The sequence below is a fragment of the Durotheca rogersii genome (genome assembly GCF_024521655.1).
Source record: "Durotheca rogersii strain YMJ 92031201 chromosome Unknown GGS23scaffold_6, whole genome shotgun sequence".
Classification (NCBI taxonomy): Eukaryota; Fungi; Ascomycota; class Sordariomycetes; order Xylariales; family Xylariaceae; genus Durotheca; species Durotheca rogersii.
Genome location: NW_026251237.1, coordinates 343,911 through 365,175, shown reverse-complemented (window position 1 = coordinate 365,175; position 21,265 = coordinate 343,911). Strand labels below are relative to the sequence as shown.

Below are 21,265 nucleotides of genomic sequence, written 5' to 3'. Positions count from 1 at the left end.
TCGTCGTCGTCGTCGTTGTGGTCGTCGCTATTGTCTTTATATTTGTTCTCAGCCGCCACGGCGGCTTCGACACATTCTCTCCCGTTGCTTCGGTTAGATCTAGTAGGGCGATCATCTCTAGTTTCTGGCCGTCGTAGAGAGGAGCAGTAGAGGTGGTGCCAGTCTCAGTCGAGGGCTGAGCGGCGCTGTGGGGTCGACGAGAGATCACGAATGGGTGGTACGGGTTTGCTAGGAAGATCGTGAAGACCAACAGCATGGCAAGCCCTGCGAAGTAACGTCTCCTCAGCCGCCTTCCCCCGAACCTAATAGGGGACGGCGGGCGCTTCTCCCGGGACTGCCGTCCTGACTCGCCGTGCCGCGACCCGACTCCCGCGGCGTTCGTACTCGGTATGTAATCGTGGTGGTTCACAGGCGCTCGACAGCTTCATCGTGCATCTTGGTCAGGCTGTTAGTTGTATATTCGATATTCAAACGGACACTTCGCTTTTTTTTTTATACCGCAACCTGCTAGTTTGAAGAGAGGCGCATGCATCAACCTCAAACGACATCGAACACTCCTCCCCAGTAGGGGGCAGGGGCAGAGGGAAGAGGCCAACGACACACATATATATGTAAGGCTCGAGTCTACCGTGCGCCTCTTGGCCGCTTATCCCAACAGCATCGGCCAGAGCAGCCAGAATATTATTAAAAGCTACTGTGTCTACATACAACCCCAGATAGCTTCGCCGCAATCATACTGTCATCGTGGGTAAGAGTCGAAGGGATGCCCTATCGCTCCCACGTCCACCGCTGTCATCTGGTTGACAGCGATGCGCCCTCGAACTATACTGCCCCCCCCCCCCCCCCCCCCCGAGTCCATATGACGTACAGCAAACACGTGAGAGCCTGGTGCTGAGAAGCGTCTGCGGATGGAAACAGTAGATTATTTGTTCGACGTAGTTCGGTGTGAATGCTCCTCTCTCACTGCCCCGTACCAGCCTCCGAGTCCGGGCCAGATGAATCGGCCCACGCAGCCCCCGACGAGTGAAGGGCAGCATCATATCATCTCTTCCCAGTAACTCCACCCCCCGCCGGCATATGCAATACGCCACAAAGGAACCCCAAGTTGCACAGGCGTATCGAAAAGACCATAGCTACCCTCCCCCGCTCGTAGCCCCGTCGAGAGCCTTCGAACTGCTCACTCGCATAGGCGGATAAGCAGGCCCTAGAGACCAACACGAAGGTGGCGAAGAATGGGCCGACACGAGGACTTGTATCTCCCCAAGATGCTGTAACGCGGACACTGCTACTCGATCCTGGCGAGCCGGGCCGCTCCCCCCGTGCCCCTTGTACTTCCCCAGAGTCGGTGAGGATAGTAATGTACGGTGGCGTGGAGAGGTAGTTCATATAGACTTGCCGACATGGGCAGAGCGGCTCGCCTGCTCGCTTACAAAGATCCCTGGTGCCGCACAGCGGCCCGAAGCTTCGCGAGAGAGAAAAGGGAGAAGTGCATGACACCCCTACGCTCGGAGCCGATCTCGAGCTAGATCAAAGCAGAAAATCTAGAATACCCATTTTGGTATTTCGGTGATATATAATATGTAGGTATGTATGGAATGCAGTGCCAGCCTCGCAGGCTCGTATATGCCGGTGCAACAACGAGACTTAAGTTGGGTGACGTGACGCTGCTTGCTTACATCCTTACATCGCCTAGGCACCATCAACATTCTTTTCCTCTTCTTCTTCTCCATTTCCTTCGGCGAAAGCTAGTAGCCCCTATTGGCGATCAAGATGTAGCGGGGAGTGATTAGACTCGAAGGGGTTCGGGCGACCTCTATGTTACATAGTCGATATTAGGCACTACAGTCGCCTTGTTCCTCTCATGGAGCGAATATAGCCGGCTTAGCTATCTTCGTAGAATATAAGGACCCGGTTCGGCCGCAGAACGAGTACGAGCAGTTGGCAATCCGGACCACCCCACTTCTTAGTTTCCAGGAGTAGATGCGAGCTGGGAGGGCAGAGGACAGCAGTATAATTACTTAGGGCAGGTATGTGGCGAAAGAAGACACCTAGAGGAGAGAGGTCGATGGCATACCGCCTATCTGTACACACACCCTTAGGGCTGTCATTGGTCTCCTATGTCTTCGAACAGCTTTTGTATGGCTGGCAGGAAGGCCTGTGCCTTTCTGAAGTCTCCCAACTTTACGCGCATGTAGTCGAAGGCTAATAGTACGACCGTGTCCAACTCCGCCTTCTCGTCGCCCTCAGAGTCAACTGGTATTTCCATGGATTCCTTCATGATCGGCACCTTCTGGTACCGTTGCGAGAAATGCGTCAGTAGAATCCTCCTCGCCCCCATGCGTCGACCAACGTCGATCGCCTCCGACATGGTCGAGTGCTTCTTCGCGATGGCGTCGCCCTGTAGCTCGTCATCGAACGTGCTCTCGTGAATCAATAGCGTCGTGCCCTTTCCGATCTGGACGAAGTCGGGGCTTGGCCTGCAATCGCCGGAATACGATACTTTCAGGCCCGACGGGAAGGTAAACACTGTGGCGAGAGATCCAAAACAATGGCTCACGAAGCAGGCGTCTATCCGCACCAGACCGAACAATTCTCTCTCTTCTTCCGTGAGTACACGCGGTGCGCAGATTCGCGTACCCGGAAAGCTGGAGCTGAAAGCAGTTTTCACAAGACGATCAAACCCGTAATTCTCGATATCCGCATATTCTCGGAGCCAGTCTATCATGTGGCGATGAGACGCGACGAGCAGCTTCGCCGAGGGATTCGACTGGCTCGTTTCCTCATGCCAGGCTTTGATGACGGTGGCCGTTCCCAAGTGGTGGTCCGCGTGAAGGTGACTGATCCATATGCCCTTCAAATTTCGTAAGACCTCGGGCAAGCCATCGCCGAACACTCGACGTAGCTGGCCAAGGGTGTTTTCGCCGCAGTCGAATAGGTAATTGCCGCAGCCTGGGACGCACACGAGAGTGGCAGAGACGCTGCGATACTTGGATGGTTGAGCAGAGCCAGTCCCCAGCGAGATTACTTCCGCGTCGCGATGCGGTATGTCCGATTCCACCTTCTCTATTTTGGCAAGAAACTCGGGGTCCGAAACTCTCGCTCTCGCCTGCGCGGCCAGCTCTAACACTTCTAGTTTTCGACCGGCCTCAGCCAGCTTTCGGATATCCGGGAACGGGACGATCTTGTCATCCAGGTACAGGAACTGGGGGGCGAACTGGATCGTTTTCCCGGCCCGACCGGCCTCGTAGATGTCAGAAGCTTTGTTGATTGGCGTGTTCGAGAGCGAAAGCTCGTTGCTAAACACCGGTATGCGAAATCGATCGGGATCAATACACCTCAACTTATAGGATTGAGTAGCAACGGACTCCAGCGCGATCATGTTCGGACAAATGTCTGCCGAACAGACGATATGCTTTATTGACGACCGCGTCTTCATGAAATACTGTAACCGAGGGTCACTCTCAACCTCATGGCCCAAATTCCAGAAAATGGCCTCGATACCTTTCATTATCGTTTCGTCCGACCACTCGGCACGATTCACGAGCGAATCAACGTAAGACGTATCTGGTAAATCGACAATAGCAAAGCCACTCCCAGAGACGGTCTCTCCCAAAACCATGGCGGGAGTCACAACTACTCCGTCTTTGCCTACGACGCTTTGCCCGTTCGTGAGGAGCTTGAAATCACATCTGTCTACGCCGTGCTCCGTAGCCACTTGGGGGTTGAACCTCCCCCGCCTGTCGTAGCTCTTGACAATGTAACACATGGATTGGTAAGATGGCGACGTTCGTGGTAAGGAAGCAACCATGGTCCCGGGCCACGGCTGGTGCACCAGTACGGGTATGTCGGGCACTTCCCGACCACTCCCGGGTAGCGGCCCCGTATAAACTTGGATGTGGCCGTTGTCATCTCGGAAAAACAGCTTGGCCGGTAGTTTTGCTTGGTGCAGAGTCGTCTCTATGAGCGCATCCATCTTCCAGCTTGAGTCGAACATCTGAGTCACCACAGTCTCTACCAGCCGTCTGCTGTCTTCATCGTCGGAGGGGGATGTCGACGGCTCCGCGGCTTCCACGAACTCGTCGTGCGTCCGCTTCTGAGGCCTAGCGTGTGTATCTGACGCGGGCTGGAGGGGTATGTACCACACATTGATGTTAGAATCCTGCCAATCCGGCTTCGAAGCTGGTTCCGTCGGGCGAGGGTCCTTGTGGACCTCGTGCGGAATCAAAGGGAGGCCCTTTCGGAATATGAAGCGTCTAGCAGTGGCCAGCAGGTGTGAGATGTTCTTCCCCCCGTGTACCCTAAGCTTTGACTGGATTTCGTCGATCTTCTTCCGCTTCGATCTCTTAGTGGACAATCTAGCGCTCTCTTTTGCCGCCGCCAGACTGTCGGCGACGCAGAGGACAGTGCCGAGGAGTCCGCCGGCATTCCGCCAGTTGACAGGGCCCGCCACGAAGATATCTTCCACCTTGGTGAACCCGATCTTCCGCTGCATTAGAGTACGCTGGGTGCCCTCGCAAATGTTCCCGAAAATGTAGCGCTTGTTGTCGAAGTGAAGCAACAAGCAGGTGCCATGGGTATCGGCAGTGGGCGTCGTCACGATCTGGACCCAGTTCCACATCCTGAGGGGGAAGGCCTTCGCGGCTAACACATCCAACTCGTGGGTCTCGAAGGAGGCACTCTGGAGCAGAAGAAACCGGGCGTCGTAAACCCTGTCCTTGGGGGAGGCTCGTAGCACGGATAGGTTAGGTTCGTCGAAGAGAGCAGTGGGAAGTGGTGCCGTTCTGAAGATGGACGTTTGGGGGGGCGGTCTCAAGTGCGACGGGAAGACGAGGTGGGGGTTGCCATTCAACGCGAGGAGAGGAGGGCTTCTCGAAGCGTACTTAAGGCTCGATCGGCCTATCATGGAGATTTTTACAGGTGGGAAGCCTGCGAGAACCCAGGCCGTATGACTGTGAGAGATGTAAGCGGATAAATCATAGGTAGGTAATTTCTGTCTGGCGAAATTTCGAGTGCCAACTATTTCTCTTACCTAGGTATCTTATCGGCGCTCTCTGCTTAGCGGGCGCTGTCAGCCGTCTGCCCAGCTGGCAGTTTACCGAAAGACCCTAGGTATCTAAGGTACCTAACATACAACTCACTAACTTCCAGCCGCCGATTCAGGTACCTACCCGGTTAGCACCTGTTGGCCAGCAGTCATTTCTCTAGGGTAGGTTAGTGGGTGGTCCGGCACGGGTTCTTTTATAAGAATATTCCATATTGGGCACACAGGGAATACGCCTTAGAGGCGTGGATCCTAGGCATCCCATTGTGTCTAATCACAGTTGAGCCATATTATAAAAGCTCGTTATTTCGCAGTTCTAGGACCTGGATATCCTCCTGATTGATCAGCAGCTCAGGTTTACCTAGCTTCTTACGTTTCGTATGCCCTTAGATGGCTACTAAGTGATTACGAAGCAGCAGGAAGCGAGCCCAGCCAAAACGCACAGAGGTGCCCGTATTCCAATCTTGAAGTATTACCTCCATAGCGAGGTCATTTCTCTTGAAGGTAGCGGCCTGAGTTGATCGGCAACCCCCAATCCTCGCGACTCCCTACCTCACCTCACCTCCTCCTCTCTATTACGGGTTGTAAGTTAGGACCTCTAAGTTGCGCACCTGATAGAGCGTGTCTAATCACTCGCGATTAGCAAAATCCGTGACTTCGTTTATTTCCCTTTTTTTTCTTCCTTCAGACAACACAGTAGTAGGCCTTACCGCTATTAGGACCTGGCGAACCAGACGATCCCTCCATCTGCAGATTGATGATACTGCAGGCCACCATAGTAATCAGCCGCGACACTTCCGCATTATAGCGAAGAAGAAAAGAAGCAGAAGGGGGACTCTGGGTAACGTGGCTTACAGATACATCGGTTTCCCAAAGAAGTTTCCGCCCACGTGCGTGGCGATGGGCTGGCTGTCCATGTAGAACTTGACGGAGACGTCGCGCTGGTTGATGTCGCGGACCTCGCACTTGATCAAGTGGAACCTGTCCGGGTCCGAGTAGGTGACGTCCTTCCAGGAGAGGACCGAGGACGTGTTGAATGTGTTGAACGAGATCTTGCCCGAGCCCTTCCACTCCGCCATGTCGATCTCGGGCGGCCAGCTATTCACCGCCGTCAGCCAGAACGCCGGCCATGTGCCCTGCGTCGTCGTCGCCCGGAACTCGCCCGTGAAGTCGTAGCCGCCGCCGCGCGACACGTTGAAGTGCTCCTTGGCGCTGATCGCCCCCGACAGGTAGTTGATCTTGATGCTCTTGCCCCCGTGCTGCGCGTCCTTCTGGCCGGTCACCTTCTTCGCCGTCAGCGTCAGCATTCCGCTCGAGAACTTAACCTGCCCCTTGTCCATGCGTGCCCCGCCGTTGTGGTCGGTCCCCCATGGGTAGTTGTAGTTCCAGTCGACGTCGAAGTTGGCCTGCGAGTCAAAGCTCGTCTTAGGAATCATCGTCCGAACGGCCCCCGCACAAGCCGCGGCCGCGAGGAGCAGCGAACTAGCTGTCGCCAAATGCATGATGGCGATGACTATGGCGGTGAGAAAGAGACAAGATTCGCAGCACGTGAGGAGACCACCTTAATATGCCAATAAGAGGAGTGCACGTCGATCATGGAGATGCTGGAGAATAAATACCTCTACTAAGCCTAGACTCTTGACACATGCGCCGTTCTAATGGTGCTACGTGTCTTGGGTGAACAGTATCGACGGGCCTAATTTCGGGCTCTTTGCTCGAAGAGTTTACCCTCATGACATGTAAGTAGGGTAGTATAGCCGCGCGGTCGATGTTTATCCGGGAGCAAAATGGTACGTTAACGCGCCTGATGGACCCCCTAACCCTACCGAATTGCCCGCATCACGGTTCCTTGCCCTCTCCTATCCAGTTAAGAGATCTACTCACCCTATCTATAAGCAGGTTTACCCTTACGAATCCACAACCCCATCACCGCTCTCCCCCTTTCCCTCCCCCTCCTTCTCTTTTTGTTGCCGCAGCTTCTCCTCGTACTTGACCCGCAACTTCTCGTACCCCTCCATGCCGCCGACATCCTCCTTGAACCGCGGGCGTGGAATCTCGAAGGCCTCGGCGATGCGCGCGTAGGAGATGCCGCCAACGCGCGCGACGGGCCTCAGCACCTCGGGACGCAGGACCCCGTGCTCGGCGTCGAGCGCGTCCTCGCGGACCCAGAAGCGCGTGCCCTCGAGCATGACCATGCAGCCGGACGTCGTGCCGGGGCGTGCACGGCTCTCGAACTCGCGGACGCTGTCGACGCGGCACTCGATGCTGAAGACGGCCTCGCGCACGCGCGGCGCGCGCACGTCGGCGCAGTCACGGGCTGGCGTCAGCCCGCACACGGCCCACTCCGACACGCCCGTCGGCAGGTCGACCGCCGCGGCGTTCGCCGCCTCGACGTGGTCCTCGCCGACGACGCTGACGACGCACTCCCGCGTCGCGAGCAGGTTGCGCAGCGTGTCCTTGGGCCGCGCCGGCGAGCACACGAGGCCCAGCACGAAGAGCGGCGGGTCGTGGTGCACCATGGCGAAGTACGAGAACGGTGCCAAGTTCTCTTGCGGCGCCGGCGCCGGCTGGTCGTCGGCGGGGGCGGGGGGGTAGTACAGGGTCGACACGAAGCCGATAGGCCGCGGCACGATCCCGCTGATCAGGAGCTTGTAGTTGAGCGGCGCGCTGCGCCCCGGCGCGTACGGGTCAATGCAGATGTGGTCCCGAGCGGCGCCGTCGACGTCGTCCCGCAGGGAGTTGGCGCCGTCGCCGAAGGACCAAGATGGCGCGGCGGTCTTGGTATACCGGAAGCGCGACGTCCGGTCCCAGTCCGGTCGCGCAGCCTCGACCTCCTTGAAGTCCGGGTGCGGGTTGCGCTTGATCTCGGCCTCTTGCTTCGTGGAGACGGACATTCTCTCAATTTCTATGCGGAGTGTCTTTGTGATTGCTCTTCCTAATGCGCGGATTGACGGGCCCGGGGGGAACCAGATACGAGACATGGGATATTGTAGTTGTTGAGGGAATACTTTCCGACGATGTCGCGAGCCCAGTCTCGGAGCGGCTACCCACGACATCTCGCGGGTATTGTCGGAGGTTCGAGACGACGCTATTATCACCTCTGTATATACAACTTACTCTTATCAAGGTATGCGCCGTGAATGCCGGTCTTTCAGCGGTAAGTCAATTAGAAAGTAAGGGGTAACGGGACGCGATTATATAGGTACCCAGCCAGGCATAGGTATCGGTAGCAAATATGCTTATGCAAATTGCTTCAAGGTGCCATAGTTATGCGATAAGCAGGATGGAGACATATTGCCCTCTCGGGTGTAATAACACACGAGCGAGATAATAATTAGGTATGGCAGAGTGCTGAGCATAGTACCTAACATAATTAGGCCATTAAAATGAGAGTACCTATACACTTGGTAATAAGTCAGGATTTGTAATGTTGGTCGGAGTAGCATAAGCCAACCCTCTATCTTGCAACTCGATTATAATAGGAACGTTAAATACAGCGCCGGTTTTCATGGTGACGCCCAAATTTATACAGGGGATACGCGTATCCCCAAAGCACCAGCAGGATGAGAGAAACCAAGAGGTATGGTGCGGGATTCCTCCTAACACGAATTTCGAGAAGTTAATACACAGCATTGTGTTTTACTAAAGCCTACCATGGCTAGAGCAAACCGTCGTGGTGGCTGACGGCAGCTCTGGAGTCCGCCCCCTCAGAAACTGTTCCTTTACTTATTGACATATCTTAGGGTACTAGAACCGTTACGCTGCGGACTTGACATCTATGTGCCCGACTTACCCTAGGCATTGGCCTAAGCAGGCCAAGGGCATTTATACGCGCCAGCGAGCGAGGGTGGCAACCCCAGATGGTTTTACCCCAGATCATGCGGGGAACCGTTCGAGGTTCAAGCAACTACCTAAGTGCGGGAGAACCCAGTTAGGAACGTCTTTGGGTCCACTCCGAGTTACGACAAGCTCGTTCAAGCGTCGTTCATCCTGCATATGGGACCCTGGATGAACACTACCTCGTGAAGAGGGTCGACGGCATCGCTGTAATATCGACCGGCTTGGACAGGAAACTCCGGGAGCCAACAGCGATCCCCACAGATCATCCACCTATCGCAGCAACCTTTCCCTCCTAGTATTCTAAGATGAGTTCTCGGATTCGTGCTGTTCTGTATTCGACTATGTAGAGTCTCCAACTTCGATGTCGGGCTTTTTTCCCCAGTAACACGTAAATATCACCGCCGGGGGGGTCTTCTCCCTCGCCGGCCATACTTAGCAGGTGGCCCTATTTTGCCCTCATCGAGCCAGCTGAAGTGTCATCAGCTTTGCATCGGAGTTTTGAACATAGAAAAGCCTGGAATGCCAATCCGAGTATGCGACTCAACTCAATAGGTTCGCTCGCCGCAGCTTTCGCCCTCCTCTCACCTGCGTGGGCGACGGGACATAGCAGGATTCCCTCGCGTCCCGATGTCGTGCCCGGCCCTTACAATGCCGGCTGGGCCATGCCGCCCTCGCCGCCGCGTGATGAAGGACGTTACTGTTATGTGAGATCGGGATGCCACAAGAAGCGTGACGATGCGCCGCATATTGTTCGGGCCCTCAAGAAGTGCAATAATGGCGGCACGGTTGTGTTCGACAAGTCGTATGTGATCGGCTCGCCCCTAGACCTCAGGTTCCTCCGGCACATCGATGTCGTCATCACAGGGGATATCGCCTTTGACGACTCCGACGTGTACTACTGGAACAATAACAGCATCAAGTACAAGTTCCAGAACCAGAGCGTCTTCTGGATGCTAGGCGGCGAGGATGTGAACATATACGGCGATCTGACCCTGGAGGAGGGCAAGAGCGTCATCGACGGGAGGGGTCAGGCCTATTGGGAAGAGATCGTGACAAATACGGCTGTAAGTGGGCATCTCCGGCGAGAGTGGGTGGTATGTAACAAGCTGATCTTGCGAAACGACAGCTATTTCGGCCTATGCTCTTCGCTTTCGACGGGATGAAAGGGGCTACGATGTCCAACCTACGAATGCGCAATCCGCCACACGTAAGATATATACATACGTATATCAACCATTCCTGACTAAGGGGGCAACACTCTAACTAGCAATTCCCCAGTGGTTCAATATCATCGCCAACAGCTCCGATATTATTATCAGCAACATGGACCTTCGCGCACAGGTGCCCGGGCATTCTCCCTGTTAACAACCGGACAGCTGCTGACGCCTTCGTATCCGCAGTCGCTCAACGATGTCAAGATCGCCAACTCGGACGGTTGGGACACCTACCGTTCGGACCGGGTGGTGATTCAGGACTCGTATATCCTGAACACGGACGGTACGTGTGGCATTCGGCGCCTCATCGCAGGCCGAACGAAACACAGAGCGGAACCCGCTGCTGACTACTCCCCCTGCCCCAAGACTGCGTGTCCTTTAAGCCGAACAGCACCAACGTGGTGGTGCAGAACCTGGAGTGCGTCGGCTCGCACGGCATCAGCGTCGGGTCGCTAGGCCAGTACGCGAACGAGACGGACATTGTGGAGAACCTGCACGTGTACAACGTGTCGATGGCGGACGCGAGCGACTTCGCCCGCATCAAGGTCTGGCCCGGCGTCCACACCCGCTTCCAGACGCACCTCGCCGGCGGCGGCGGCTCCGGCCGCGTCCGCAACGTCACCTACGACCTGCTCCGCAGCGCCAACAACGACCGCGCCATCACCATCACCCAGTGCTACGGCCAGAGCAACAAGACCCTCTGCAACGAGTTCCCGGTACGTCTGGCCCCCCCGCCGCCGAGCCGTTCGGGGGAGAGGAGAGCAGAAACAGATAACTAGCACCTAGCCGGCCGACCGCGCTAACACTGCCGCGCCTAGGCTAACCTGACTATTGAGGACATCACGATCAAGAACGTCTGGGGCACGACCTCGGCGAAGCTGGACCCGCAGGCGGGCACGCTGGTGTGCAGCGCACCCGACGTACGTCGCCTCCCCCCCTGTAAGACAGAAACAGCAGGAACGAAAGAAATCGTGCTAAGTCCTCCCTCCTCCGACAGCGCTGCCGCAACATCCGCGTCGAGAACATCACTGTCACCGTCCCGAGCGGCAAGCCCCCCGTCTACGAGTGCCGCAACATGGACAACGGCCTGCTGCAGCTCACCTGCACGGAGGAGTCCAGCGGAGACCGCGACACCGAGCAGGGCTAGGGAGGAGCCGTCGTCGGCGGGCGGGGCGTGATGGCACGGGGGGTGCCTCTTTGCCCGAGTTGAGCCCAGGGAGAGAGAAGGGGCAAGGGTGCGCGAGGGTATCACGGGGGCAAAGAGGTAGCTAGCTAGCTAGTTGGTTATCACCAGGAATCGGAGACTGGCACATTGCTACTCTCCCACCACCTCTTCTTCTTCTCCCGCCCCCCCCGTTCCTCTTTCTAGCTCCGCGCCACTTTCGCTAGATGGGCACACGAACACAGGCACCTCGTCGTCGATGGCGGCGAGGTATGCCTATCCTGTTCAGCTTACTGACTATCGAACAACCAACTTTGAAGAAGAAAAAATAGTTGCTTTATATTTAGTTAGGTTAGGGCGCGATATAATGATGTATGTACATCCAACCTCGCCCATGTACATTCACACATGCATCTACCTCTACCTCTCTCCCTTCCGCCCTCTCACCCCTCTGCCGGGCCTTAACTTTGGCCGGGCTACCCCTCTCTCTCTCGGCGCACGTATAAGTAGACGGGGAGCTAGCTATCTCCTACCTAGCTACCCCCCTGAACGCCTCCCCAAAGCGAAAAAAAAAGACGAAACCCCGACCGTTTATCATACACGTAGGTAGCCGGAACAAGAGAGCAAAAAGGGCGTCGCGCGCGGACGATACGGTACCCGACAAGGGGCCTGAGCGGGCAGACCCGGGTAAATAAACCGGGAAGAGACGACCATAGAAGATACCCCTAAAAAGAAAACCGAAGCAGAGTAAAGGAAAAACAAATAACGGGCTGTGTGCGTGCGTGGCGCGCCCGACGCTTCTATATCTCACGGCATCGGCGTGCACCACGACTGCTTCAAGACCCGAGAAGCACCAAAAAGAGCCATAAAAAGATAAAAAAAATAGAAAACTCCGCACGCCGCATGCCACATGCCGTTCCGTATATTCGTCCACGACCCTCCCCCCGCTTTCCCCGCGAGCCGATACCCCTACCTCCCGCCTACCCGCCGTCCTTGGCCCTGTCCCCCTGACCCTTCCCTATACCCGCGTCCCCCGCAAACCCAGCAACCCAGGCGCCCAACCTTCACCTCCTAACCCCCTCGCTATCACCCTCCCAGCGGCGCGTTGGCGTCCGCGTTGGCGGTAAAATCGGAATCGGGATCGACCGGGGGGGGAGAGAAAAGTATCAGAAGAAGAAGCTCTGCCCGGGCCGCGACACGACGAACTCGCAGCCGAGGCTGGCCTCGCGCTCGTGTCCCCGCAGCTGCGCCAAAATCGCGTCGCCCGCCGCCGCCGGGTCCTCGTCGCTGCCGCCGTCGTCGCCGTCGAGTCGGTCCTTGACGTGGATCACCACCACCGTCAGCCCCCGCAGCGGGTAGGCACTCGCCTCCGCCGCGGTGGCTTTCGCCGCGGGCACCGCCGCGTTGGTCGGGAGAGCGGTAGCTAGCGGAGGGGGTGACGCCGTCGTGCTCGACTCGTAGCCCCGGATCGTCAGGTCCGCCGTCGCCGCGTGGTGCGTGTCGAAGCAGCCCTCGTGCTCGCTCGGCAGTGGCGACGAACCCGAGCCTGAGCCCGAGCCCGAGCCGCCGGAGTTACGCCGCTGGGGCTGCGTCGACTTCGGAGACACGGGCATGTCGTCATCGTCGGCGAGAGCGGTCGCCTCTGTCACCACCACCCTCACGGGTCTGGCGGAGCCCCATTCCGCCCTTCTGCCCGCGTACCTTGCTCCTTCGTCCTCCTCATCTAGGCCTCTCTTGCGCTTCTTATTCGGCTCGGCAACGGAAGCTTTCCTCTTGCCGACCGGGACAGAGTCTTGCGCCTGAGCCTGGGCGCGGGCGGCCACGACCTCCGCGGCCAGAACCCGGAGCTCCTGGACGACGTAGCGCGGGGTGAGGTGGCCGAAGAGGCGGTCGTCGGCCTGGCCGTCGTCGTAGGAGCACTCGATGAAGACGGCGGTGAGGCTGCCGCCGGCGACACGCGGCGCCGCTTCCTGCCACACGCCCAGGTTCCGCGGCGACAGCGACAAGCTATCGGGCTCGACGTCGCCGAACATGAGTACCTCGCGCCCGCCCACTGCGTCACGGAGAAAGTACGCGCTCGAGTCATACACGCACATCGACTCCCGCTCCGGCCCCAGCGCCGACGAGATACCAATGCCCGCTGTTGACCGGAAGAGCGACGACGGCGAAGGGCCCGAGCTAGCGGCGGCGCCGGCGTTGCCGACTTGGGGTACTCGTGGCGACGCCACGGATGAGACGTCCACGCTGCCGAAGCGCGACGAGCAGGCAGAACCTCGGTGGATGTGCTTTTCCATGCAGTGCCCGTGGCTGACGCTGAGGACCTTGACCGTGAGGTCGTCGCTAATTTCTAGGTACCCCTTGCCGTCTCCTTCGCCCAGGGCTGGGCTGCCCCCTTCGACGAGGCGGGTGTAAGTAACGAGCCCGGCGCCGTTGTTCTCGTCTGATAAGTTTGGCCAAATTACGTTATTGAAGATGTGTGACTTGAACGCGGAGATGGTGGAGGGCAACCCGGCGATTCGTTTCGGTCTCGTTCCCGGGAGCCCTGCGGTGTTGATGACGAAACCGCTGATGTGGTCGAGGTGAGGATGAGTGATGAGATAGGTGTCGATGAGATGGCGTGTCACGTGGGCCGCGTTCGTCGACGCATAGGCCGAACGAATCTCCATTCCAGCGAAGGGACCGGAGTCGAGGATATGCGGCAAGGGGTTAGTCCGCGAGCCCAGACCGGGCGGCTGCGTGTCTTCGAGAATGCGGGTGATGGCAGAGAGGTGGACGCCGGCATCCAGGGCCACTACGGAGCCCCGAGCCCACCCGGACCGGACCGATCGCACGAGAAAAGCGGTAACATTGTTCTCTTGCGGACCACCGCCCGAGCCCTGAGATGGAACACGTCAGTTAGGTATACTCAACGCCTTCAACGTATCCAGATGTAAATGGAGGTAAGTAAAATGAGGAGAGAGGCCAGATGTCATCACCCCGACGTTTCCCAAGGTAGGCAAGGGTCGGATAGTTGCGCCTGCCGGGCGGGCAGAGACGGGAGGACGGTGACGTCACCGTCTCCAAAAATGCCAGCCAGATAAGATTCGAGATAAGGTATTTCGTATTCGGCAGCCAGGCAAATCTCGACCACGCCGCCCAACGCGCCGTACCCTGGATGGGGACATATGTATATAACATATATATTATATATATATATGGACATGTGGTGTCCATATCATATAGAATAATATATAAATATACATATGCCATGCCCGTGTATATGTGTACATGTGGACAGATAGATACGCCCGTCGGTGCCGATGCGTCTTCTCCTCCGGGCACGACATCCTGCACAGTTTCGCGACACACGCTGACTCGGGGGGTTGATGGCGGGTGAGATGCGACGGGCTGGTTGGTTCGGCTTAGCCTGGGATGGATGCGTTGCGTTGGATTGGGATTGGATCCCAATGACACGGGTGTCTGCGTGGTTGTTTCATCGCGAGTTGACCACTGAGATTGAGATAAAGCGCAAGGTCGCTCAGGAATTAGCCAGCCAAACGCCTCCCCCGGGTTGGCCGCCCACATGCAGTCCGTAAGCAGAGAGCGATCGATAGATATAGCCTGCTCTCTCAGCTCCCCCGGCCGAGGCGTTCCTCAATTGACGAGCGAGAAGTGAGACTCGGCGACGTCCCAGGACGGCGGTCAATCGTTAAGCGGGCGCGGCGCACGCGGTCGGCGCATCGAAACCAATGGGTGCGAATGCAACAAGCTGATCGACGAGTGTCCGTCGCCATCCCGGGCCCTTCGCTCCGTCGCATTTCCACGGTTTTGCGGCCACTCCAACCCGGAGAGCATTGATCCCCGCCTTGCGCGCGCGCGAATCCGCGATGTCGATATCCAATTTGGAGAGAGACCTGGCGGCACCGCGGCGGGCACTTGCTCTGGCAGGCTGGATTGGCTGCAGAGGGAGGGATGGGAGAGGGGAGAATTGACAATAGCGACAGTCCGACAAGATGGGAATGAAACACGATTGCTTACCAGCACAATGACCTGCAGGGCAGGCTGACTTGCATTGTCTGCACCATCGTGCCGACCTGCCATGGCCGTCTTCCGCGCCCGTGGGGTGTAAGTGCGACCGTTGCGCTTTCGTCGCATCCAGTAGGCAATGCTGTGGATTTCATTCGCCGTCGCTCGGTCGGATCCCCCCAACTTTGACCTGTCTGTCCCTCGAAGTGTATGTATGCCGTATCTCTCGGGTGTGTCAAATGGGGTTGGGATGAGAAAGGAGTGGCCTGGTCGAGCGAGGTACGAGATGCGATGCGATGGCCGTGCAGCGCTCGTTGCGTTAGCTTGGCTTTACTGTTAGGTACCTTGCCTTTCTTTTCTTTCTTTTCTCTCCTTTTTTCCTTTCTTTCCTTTTTCTTTCTCCCTCTCCCTCTCCCTCTCTCTCTCTCTCCCTCCCTGGTTTCTCACTCCCCTCCTTTGGTCCCTTTCTCCTGCCCCCAATAGAGGTAACTAGGTAACCTGCCGGACGGTATAGTTGCTGCGTGTTCAGCTCAACGTTCCCTCTCGTTGTCTTTCTTCCACATAGGTAACTCTCGGTATCGCACACGTGACGTGACGCCCCAGCTCTAGCGCCCTGTTATCCTAGGGCCCGCCCCCCCCGGCTACTGTCTGGTCCTATCTCGATCTTCCTTCCGTTTGAGCTGCTCGCAATCTCTGCGCACGCTCTACGATGTTGAAGGGGGGCCAACTCCCAACAGCGAGAGGGGAAGGAGAACAATCGGGTACGAAGATAATGACAGAACAAGAGTAGGGGAAACAAGTCGAAACGAAGAAGGAAACAAAAAAAAATAAAAATAAAAAACTTCGAGATGTCCCTCCTCCCGTCCCGACAGCTGGGGAACCTCGAATCTTAAGGCTGATGGCAGGAGGGTGGAAAACACGGGGTACCTAGGTATGCGACGCATACCACGACGGTGCAAACCCAACACGCAACTCGGCCCCTCTTAGGTTGCGTCTAGTTGGAGCTTCCCAGTTCCGCCCTAGCCTGTTCCTTGTGGAGGTAGGTATTCCGTCCAGGATGAATGCAGCACGGCGCAGCGAATCGGAGTCCCCACTGCCATATGTACATCGAATTCCGTTGTGGGCATACTTGGAGCTGGGCACGCCTGGCGGGACTGGCAGGATAGGACGGGACAGGCTTCCCTTTTGCCTTCTCAGCTCGCTAGCGGGAGGGTCGTTTGAGAGGGAGAGGGAGAAAAGAATACCTACGCAGGATAGAAACGGCTGACAGTACGCCGCCAGCTTGACAGCCCCCACCTTATGTTTATCTTCTCGGCCACGCCGGTATACCCACTCACGAGGTCACCCATGCCCCCATGCACGGGGGAAACCAAACATGGAATCAGAGGAGCTATCATCGTAGTCTTCTTCCCAAATCCTCTCTCTCGATTTTTTTTTTTGGGGGGGGGGGGCGGTTTTCTTTTTTTCTTTTCCTGGATAACTACTCATACATGTTGTTTAGGTGGCCATCCGGGGTCATCTTGGCCCCCCGTCCCCCCCCTTGCCGCGCTATATACGCTATCCTGGCTTCAAATGTACAGTTGCGGATTCCTTTGACTGGCGTTTTAGTCGAATTCTTCCTTGTCAGTTTGCCATTTCTGTTTGTCTTAGCTCACTTCGCTGTTAGACCAGACCGGGTGGCGGCCAGCGCAAAAATACATCATAGCTAGCCCATCCATAGTAGCGCTCACCAGGTTGCCAACCAGGTAGGCAATCCAAGGGCACCTATACACGTACAACTCATCTACCTCTTTATAGAGATATCTGGAGGGTCGGTGTTTACCCTGTGACCTTTGGTATAACGATGTAGAATGCAGATGCTCACATCACTCCCCAGTTGGCAGCTATCTCGCTGCTTGCCTACGGCCCCGTTTCATCCCACCTCCCAGAGAACTTGCACGAACGGAGACTGTCGACAGAGACATACATAACCCATACACAAGCACACGTATTGTAAAGTCGAATATATTCATCGAAGGTGAAGAGGTGGAAGAAAAATCCTTTCGCACCTAGTAGGCCTAAACATGAAGGGGAACCTAGAAACCAAACACTTACTAGATAACCGCCTCTCTACGCTCGTCCATCTTCTACGCCAAAAACTATTGGCCAGAGGTCACTGCGTTTCTCCCTCCGCTCTACGCGGCCTTCTTTTAGTCGACCTACCTTTCAAGTCCGCCATAACCGGTCGGGCTCAGGTGTCGGCCCCTTGGCGAATTCCACCGAGATTACGGCTTTGAGGAGGCGGTCGCCGGGTACTCGTCCTTGGCTGCGGCTTCCTTAACGGCCACCTCCTGGGTGGCTGGGTCTGCGGATCCTTCGTCCGCACCTGTCTTCCCGGCGTTTTCTGTTACTTCGGGTGCATCACCAAAGAGATCCGCATCGTGATCGAGGTCAAGCGCATCCCAACTTATCTCTTCCTCTACCCCTCCCCCTTTCCCCCCCTCGCCCTCCTCGCCTCCTAATTCGGCGGCGGACGCTGCAATCTCGTCAATGTTCTTACCGTCGGAAGACTTACCATCGGGGACTTCCCTATCGATAATTTCAAAGGCGGTATCCTCGTCGAGCTCAATGTGTTGGGGCTGGCTAAAATCTGCCAGTGAGAAGTTGAGCGCGGGGTCGTTTTCTTCCAACTTCCCGAAGGGGTCTACCAGGTCACTATAACCCTCCATGTTCGGCTCAGCCGTGATTTCAGGCGATGGGCGATCCGCCAGCGAAGCGGGCGGGCTTGGAACTGACTGCGGCGCTTGTCGCAGCTTTTTCGCTGGGCTTTCCCCGGTCTCGATCTGGGCGTCGTAGTGCCGCGTGCCGATTTTCCGGTCGGAGGCCGGCTGTTCATCTCTAGTTCGCTTCCTCTGCGAGGACATTCCTAAAGGAGATCCGAAGTTTTGTTGCACGTAGGGAGGATATGGTGTTGGCTGGTTTACATGTTGTGCTGGCGGGGTAGGATAGCTAGCATGGTAGGGCGGGCTGAAAGTTGGGTACATTAGAGGCTGGGGAAGATGAGAGGTCTGAGGGATGTAAGGCATCGGAGCGAGGGGGCTATGTGGTATGTTATAAAAGGCCGTGTCGTAACTAGGCATGTAAATGTTAGCCTGTCGGTACTGTTGGGGGTGATGATAAGGTTCGGGGACATGGCCTGGCTGCCTTGGTGACGGCTTGGTATACTTGGCCTTCTTTGGTCCTATCTTCTTCGAGTTACCCTTTTCTTTGAGTAGCTTGAGCTTCCCCTCAGCGTCAGGGACCGGCGCCCCGTAATCGTCTAGTAGATCGTATCGCGCGCACTCTTTGATAAATGTGAGCTTAGTTTCAGCTCCGGGGACTGGGTCGCCATGCTCGTCTACTAAGTTGTATTGTCTGCATTCCTTAAGGAACCTCCATATTTGAAGGTCCCCCTTGTGCTTCGATATGTCGGCTCCACATCGCATATCGCGCATCTTGGCGCGCGCCTCGGGACCGTTTTCGATCGCGTGACAGACTAGCCGATAGTTGAGGGAGAATTTGTGCTCGCGGCTCCGCTTCTCGCCGGTTTCCCTAGAATGGAGCCACTTGGGATATTCGTCGCGCCACCACAAGTCGATCTCGTTATGGATCTCGGGGAACTGGCGGGAGAGCTTGTAAAGATTGGCGTCCTCGCGCTTAAAGCTGCGCTCGTCGGGGCGAACATCGAGACGGATCATGGCGTCGACAAGGTCAAAGTGGCGTTCGAAACAGTACAGATGGGCGTACCCGGCGTTGTGAAAGACGTCGATAGCGTCACCATCCTCGTTCATACGCTCGTCAAACGCGATGAGAGGTAACCCCGTGCGAATCGTGCGGTTCGAGTCCTCGCAGTCAGCGAACCGGCACTTGTGAGACTGGGACCCAAATGGGAACCGCTCGTTGGACTGCGGTGGCACCCACCCGATCCACAGCGTCAAGCCCTGTCGCACCTTGCCCCTGACCTCAGGGACGCCTGGTAGCCGCGATGGCAGCTCGAAGTCCTCGCCCTTCCGCCGGTTGGGGCCGTACAAATACCATCGCAGCTGGCGCACAGTGTACGCCTTACCGCGCTCGAGTTCGCCATGCTCCGTATACTTGAAGAGCGGACGCCCGTTCTTGTCCTTGGGGCCCCAGCTCTCAGGTTGGGGCGGCGGCGCGCCGTACCACTCGCGCGGGTCCGGTTTAAGCTGGTTCTTTCGCGTAACACGGGGGATCCGGCCATTCTTGAGGGGGATGTCATTGGGTCCTTTCTCGGGACGCTTCAGTCGTGGCTCGAGAAGCAAGACGTGGGGGGACGGGGGACGGTTCATCGTGGTTCGATACAAGTTCTGACTGGATGCATTGGACGGAGTACTGAATCTCGAGGTGTTGCCGCTATTACGGCGGGGGTCAGAAATATTGTGAACGCCTTTTGCGGACAACAGATTCAAATCGCTCGCTGGCTCCTGGAGGGGACGGTGTGAAACGGGATGTGAAGGCTGGCTTCCGGGAGCAGAGAAAGGGAGGCTCAACGCGGGCGTGTAAAGATTCATCATAGCAGTGCCTCCATTGTTGGGAACGGCATAAGCCGTAGCTTGGCCTTGCTGTTGCTGGAACAAGGCTTCCGGCATGCCCTGAGGAGTATTTATCGTGGTCGGATGTAAAAACTCTGGGGGGGCCGTGGTAAGTAATCCGGGGGATATGCCAAAGTTCTGCGCATTGGAAGTAGACACGTAAGGATGCCCATGGAGCGGTTCGGTAGTGGCAGCTTCAGGTTTGGGAGGATCAAAGGGGGGGTCGAAGGGAGGAAAGAGATTCACCGTAATCTCTGGCGCGTCGAAGTCGGCAGCGTCAATAAAGTCTTGTATGTCAAGATAATCGGCCGACGGCTCTAGGCTAGGATACTGCGTCCCCTGGCGATCCATTGCGGGATGGGGGTGGTTCTATCGCTGAACAACACGTGCCCGCAAGGCTCATCTACTGGAGAGAGGAAGCTAGCACTGCTACACTACCAGGCAGATTGTTCAGCGATGGTGCCACAACCGAACCAAGGGCATGTTGGCAAGTTGAGCGGAACACACAACAGCGGGCTGATGGCGCGAACCATGATGCTATATACGACTTTTTGTTACTGCGCTCTAGCAAAGAGTATTGTTCGCGAACAACGCTGGGACGCAAGCCCCAGTCGAGAACAAGGTATTGTCTAGACAAACGAATGGATCAAGAACAAAGATGATGAGAGATTTTCAAAGGGGACGGCCCCCCTTGAGTAGCGGCATCAACCCCGGCCGACCTGCCAGTACGGCCAGATCGTATGCCTACAGCTTTCTGTCAGGACTGATCGTACACGAAGGAGCCAGGGAAGCGAATTGGGGGTAAGCATAATCAGTAGAGCTCAATGCCTTTTCTCAACAAGAGGGTTCAGAACAGGTCTGTAAATACGCTGGTTTCATCAGATGAACATTTGGGAAGGGCTTGCGTTTGAATGGAAATGTCGACTTACAAGGCGAGAGAGGTCTACTCGTGTCAGGAGATGCCAGCCGGCCGGTTCTTGCCCGGGGGGAGGAGTGCACCGCGAGGGCGGGCCGGGGCGGGTCATCGATAAATACATACCCGAGCCCAGTCGAGGCTCGAAAGAGGTGCCAAAGGGCAGTTCTTTGAGGCTCGTTAAAGATGGGTCGCCATGGGATCCCGCGGACAAAGTCTTGACCAGAGATAGCAATGACAGTGTCGTGGACGACTATTATAGTAAGCCGGGGCGGGGGCTTGTTGAGGTATATAAGTTGCCTCGGATAGGCCAACTCAAACACGTCCCAGTAAGTTGAAGGCTTGCCAGCACCGGATTGTTGGTGATTCCTTTATTGCGTGTGGCCGGTTGTGTGTGCACATTGCGTGCGAAGGGAAGGGGAGATGAATTGGTTTTTTTTTCCTTATTCCGTCGGGTTCATCGGTAGGTATCTAATCCAGCCTCACACAGGCTTATCTAACATTTCTGCTTAGTAAGAG

The 21,265-nt window shown here is 56.6% G+C and overlaps 7 protein-coding genes across 7 annotated transcripts; 2 read left to right on the top strand and 5 right to left on the bottom strand.

Annotated features, from left to right (window-relative positions):
- Positions 1-1,745: 1,745 nt before the first annotated feature.
- Positions 1,746-4,995, bottom strand: GGS23DRAFT_452351 (beta-lactamase-like protein). The gene has a single exon (XM_051514024.1). It carries the CDS (start codon positions 4,901-4,903, stop codon positions 2,105-2,107), a length of 2,799 nt encoding a protein of 932 aa, XP_051373254.1. The 5' UTR covers positions 4,904-4,995; the 3' UTR covers positions 1,746-2,104.
- A 247-nt stretch (positions 4,996-5,242) lies between these two features.
- GGS23DRAFT_560659 (concanavalin A-like lectin/glucanase domain-containing protein) lies at positions 5,243-7,425 on the bottom strand. The gene is made up of 4 exons (XM_051515904.1): positions 6,661-7,425; positions 5,897-6,602; positions 5,752-5,804; positions 5,243-5,666 (listed from the first exon to the last, which is right to left on the bottom strand). Exons 1-4 carry the CDS (start codon positions 6,773-6,775, stop codon positions 5,617-5,619), a joined length of 924 nt encoding a protein of 307 aa, XP_051373253.1. The 5' UTR covers positions 6,776-7,425; the 3' UTR covers positions 5,243-5,616.
- Positions 6,949-7,935, bottom strand: GGS23DRAFT_595266 (uncharacterized protein; the record flags this gene model as incomplete). Its single annotated transcript, XM_051518286.1, has 1 exon — positions 6,949-7,935. One exon carries the CDS (start codon positions 7,933-7,935, stop codon positions 6,949-6,951), a length of 987 nt encoding a protein of 328 aa, XP_051373252.1.
- Positions 7,936-9,218: 1,283 nt separating this feature from the next.
- Positions 9,219-11,631, top strand: GGS23DRAFT_560647 (glycoside hydrolase family 28 protein). The gene is made up of 7 exons (XM_051515903.1): positions 9,219-9,945; positions 10,008-10,088; positions 10,160-10,222; positions 10,282-10,378; positions 10,462-10,811; positions 10,914-11,015; positions 11,093-11,631. Exons 1-7 carry the CDS (start codon positions 9,415-9,417, stop codon positions 11,240-11,242), a joined length of 1,374 nt encoding a protein of 457 aa, XP_051373251.1. The 5' UTR covers positions 9,219-9,414; the 3' UTR covers positions 11,243-11,631.
- A 792-nt stretch (positions 11,632-12,423) lies between these two features.
- GGS23DRAFT_595264 (cAMP phosphodiesterases class-II-domain-containing protein) lies at positions 12,424-15,337 on the bottom strand (the record flags this gene model as incomplete). Its single annotated transcript, XM_051518285.1, has 2 exons — positions 12,424-14,133; positions 15,275-15,337. The coding sequence occupies 2 exons, from the start codon at positions 15,335-15,337 to the stop codon at positions 12,424-12,426; spliced, it is 1,773 nt and encodes a 590-aa protein (XP_051373250.1).
- A 1,129-nt stretch (positions 15,338-16,466) lies between these two features.
- GGS23DRAFT_452166 (uncharacterized protein) lies at positions 16,467-17,079 on the top strand. The gene has a single exon (XM_051514022.1). It carries the CDS (start codon positions 16,618-16,620, stop codon positions 16,969-16,971), a length of 354 nt encoding a protein of 117 aa, XP_051373249.1. The 5' UTR covers positions 16,467-16,617; the 3' UTR covers positions 16,972-17,079.
- Position 17,080: 1 nt separating this feature from the next.
- On the bottom strand, positions 17,081-20,818 carry GGS23DRAFT_452191 (uncharacterized protein). The gene is made up of 2 exons (XM_051514023.1): positions 20,763-20,818; positions 17,081-20,370 (listed from the first exon to the last, which is right to left on the bottom strand). The coding sequence occupies exon 2, from the start codon at positions 20,182-20,184 to the stop codon at positions 17,527-17,529; it is 2,658 nt and encodes an 885-aa protein (XP_051373248.1). The 5' UTR covers positions 20,185-20,370; positions 20,763-20,818; the 3' UTR covers positions 17,081-17,526.
- Between the last annotated feature and the right edge of the window lie 447 nt (positions 20,819-21,265).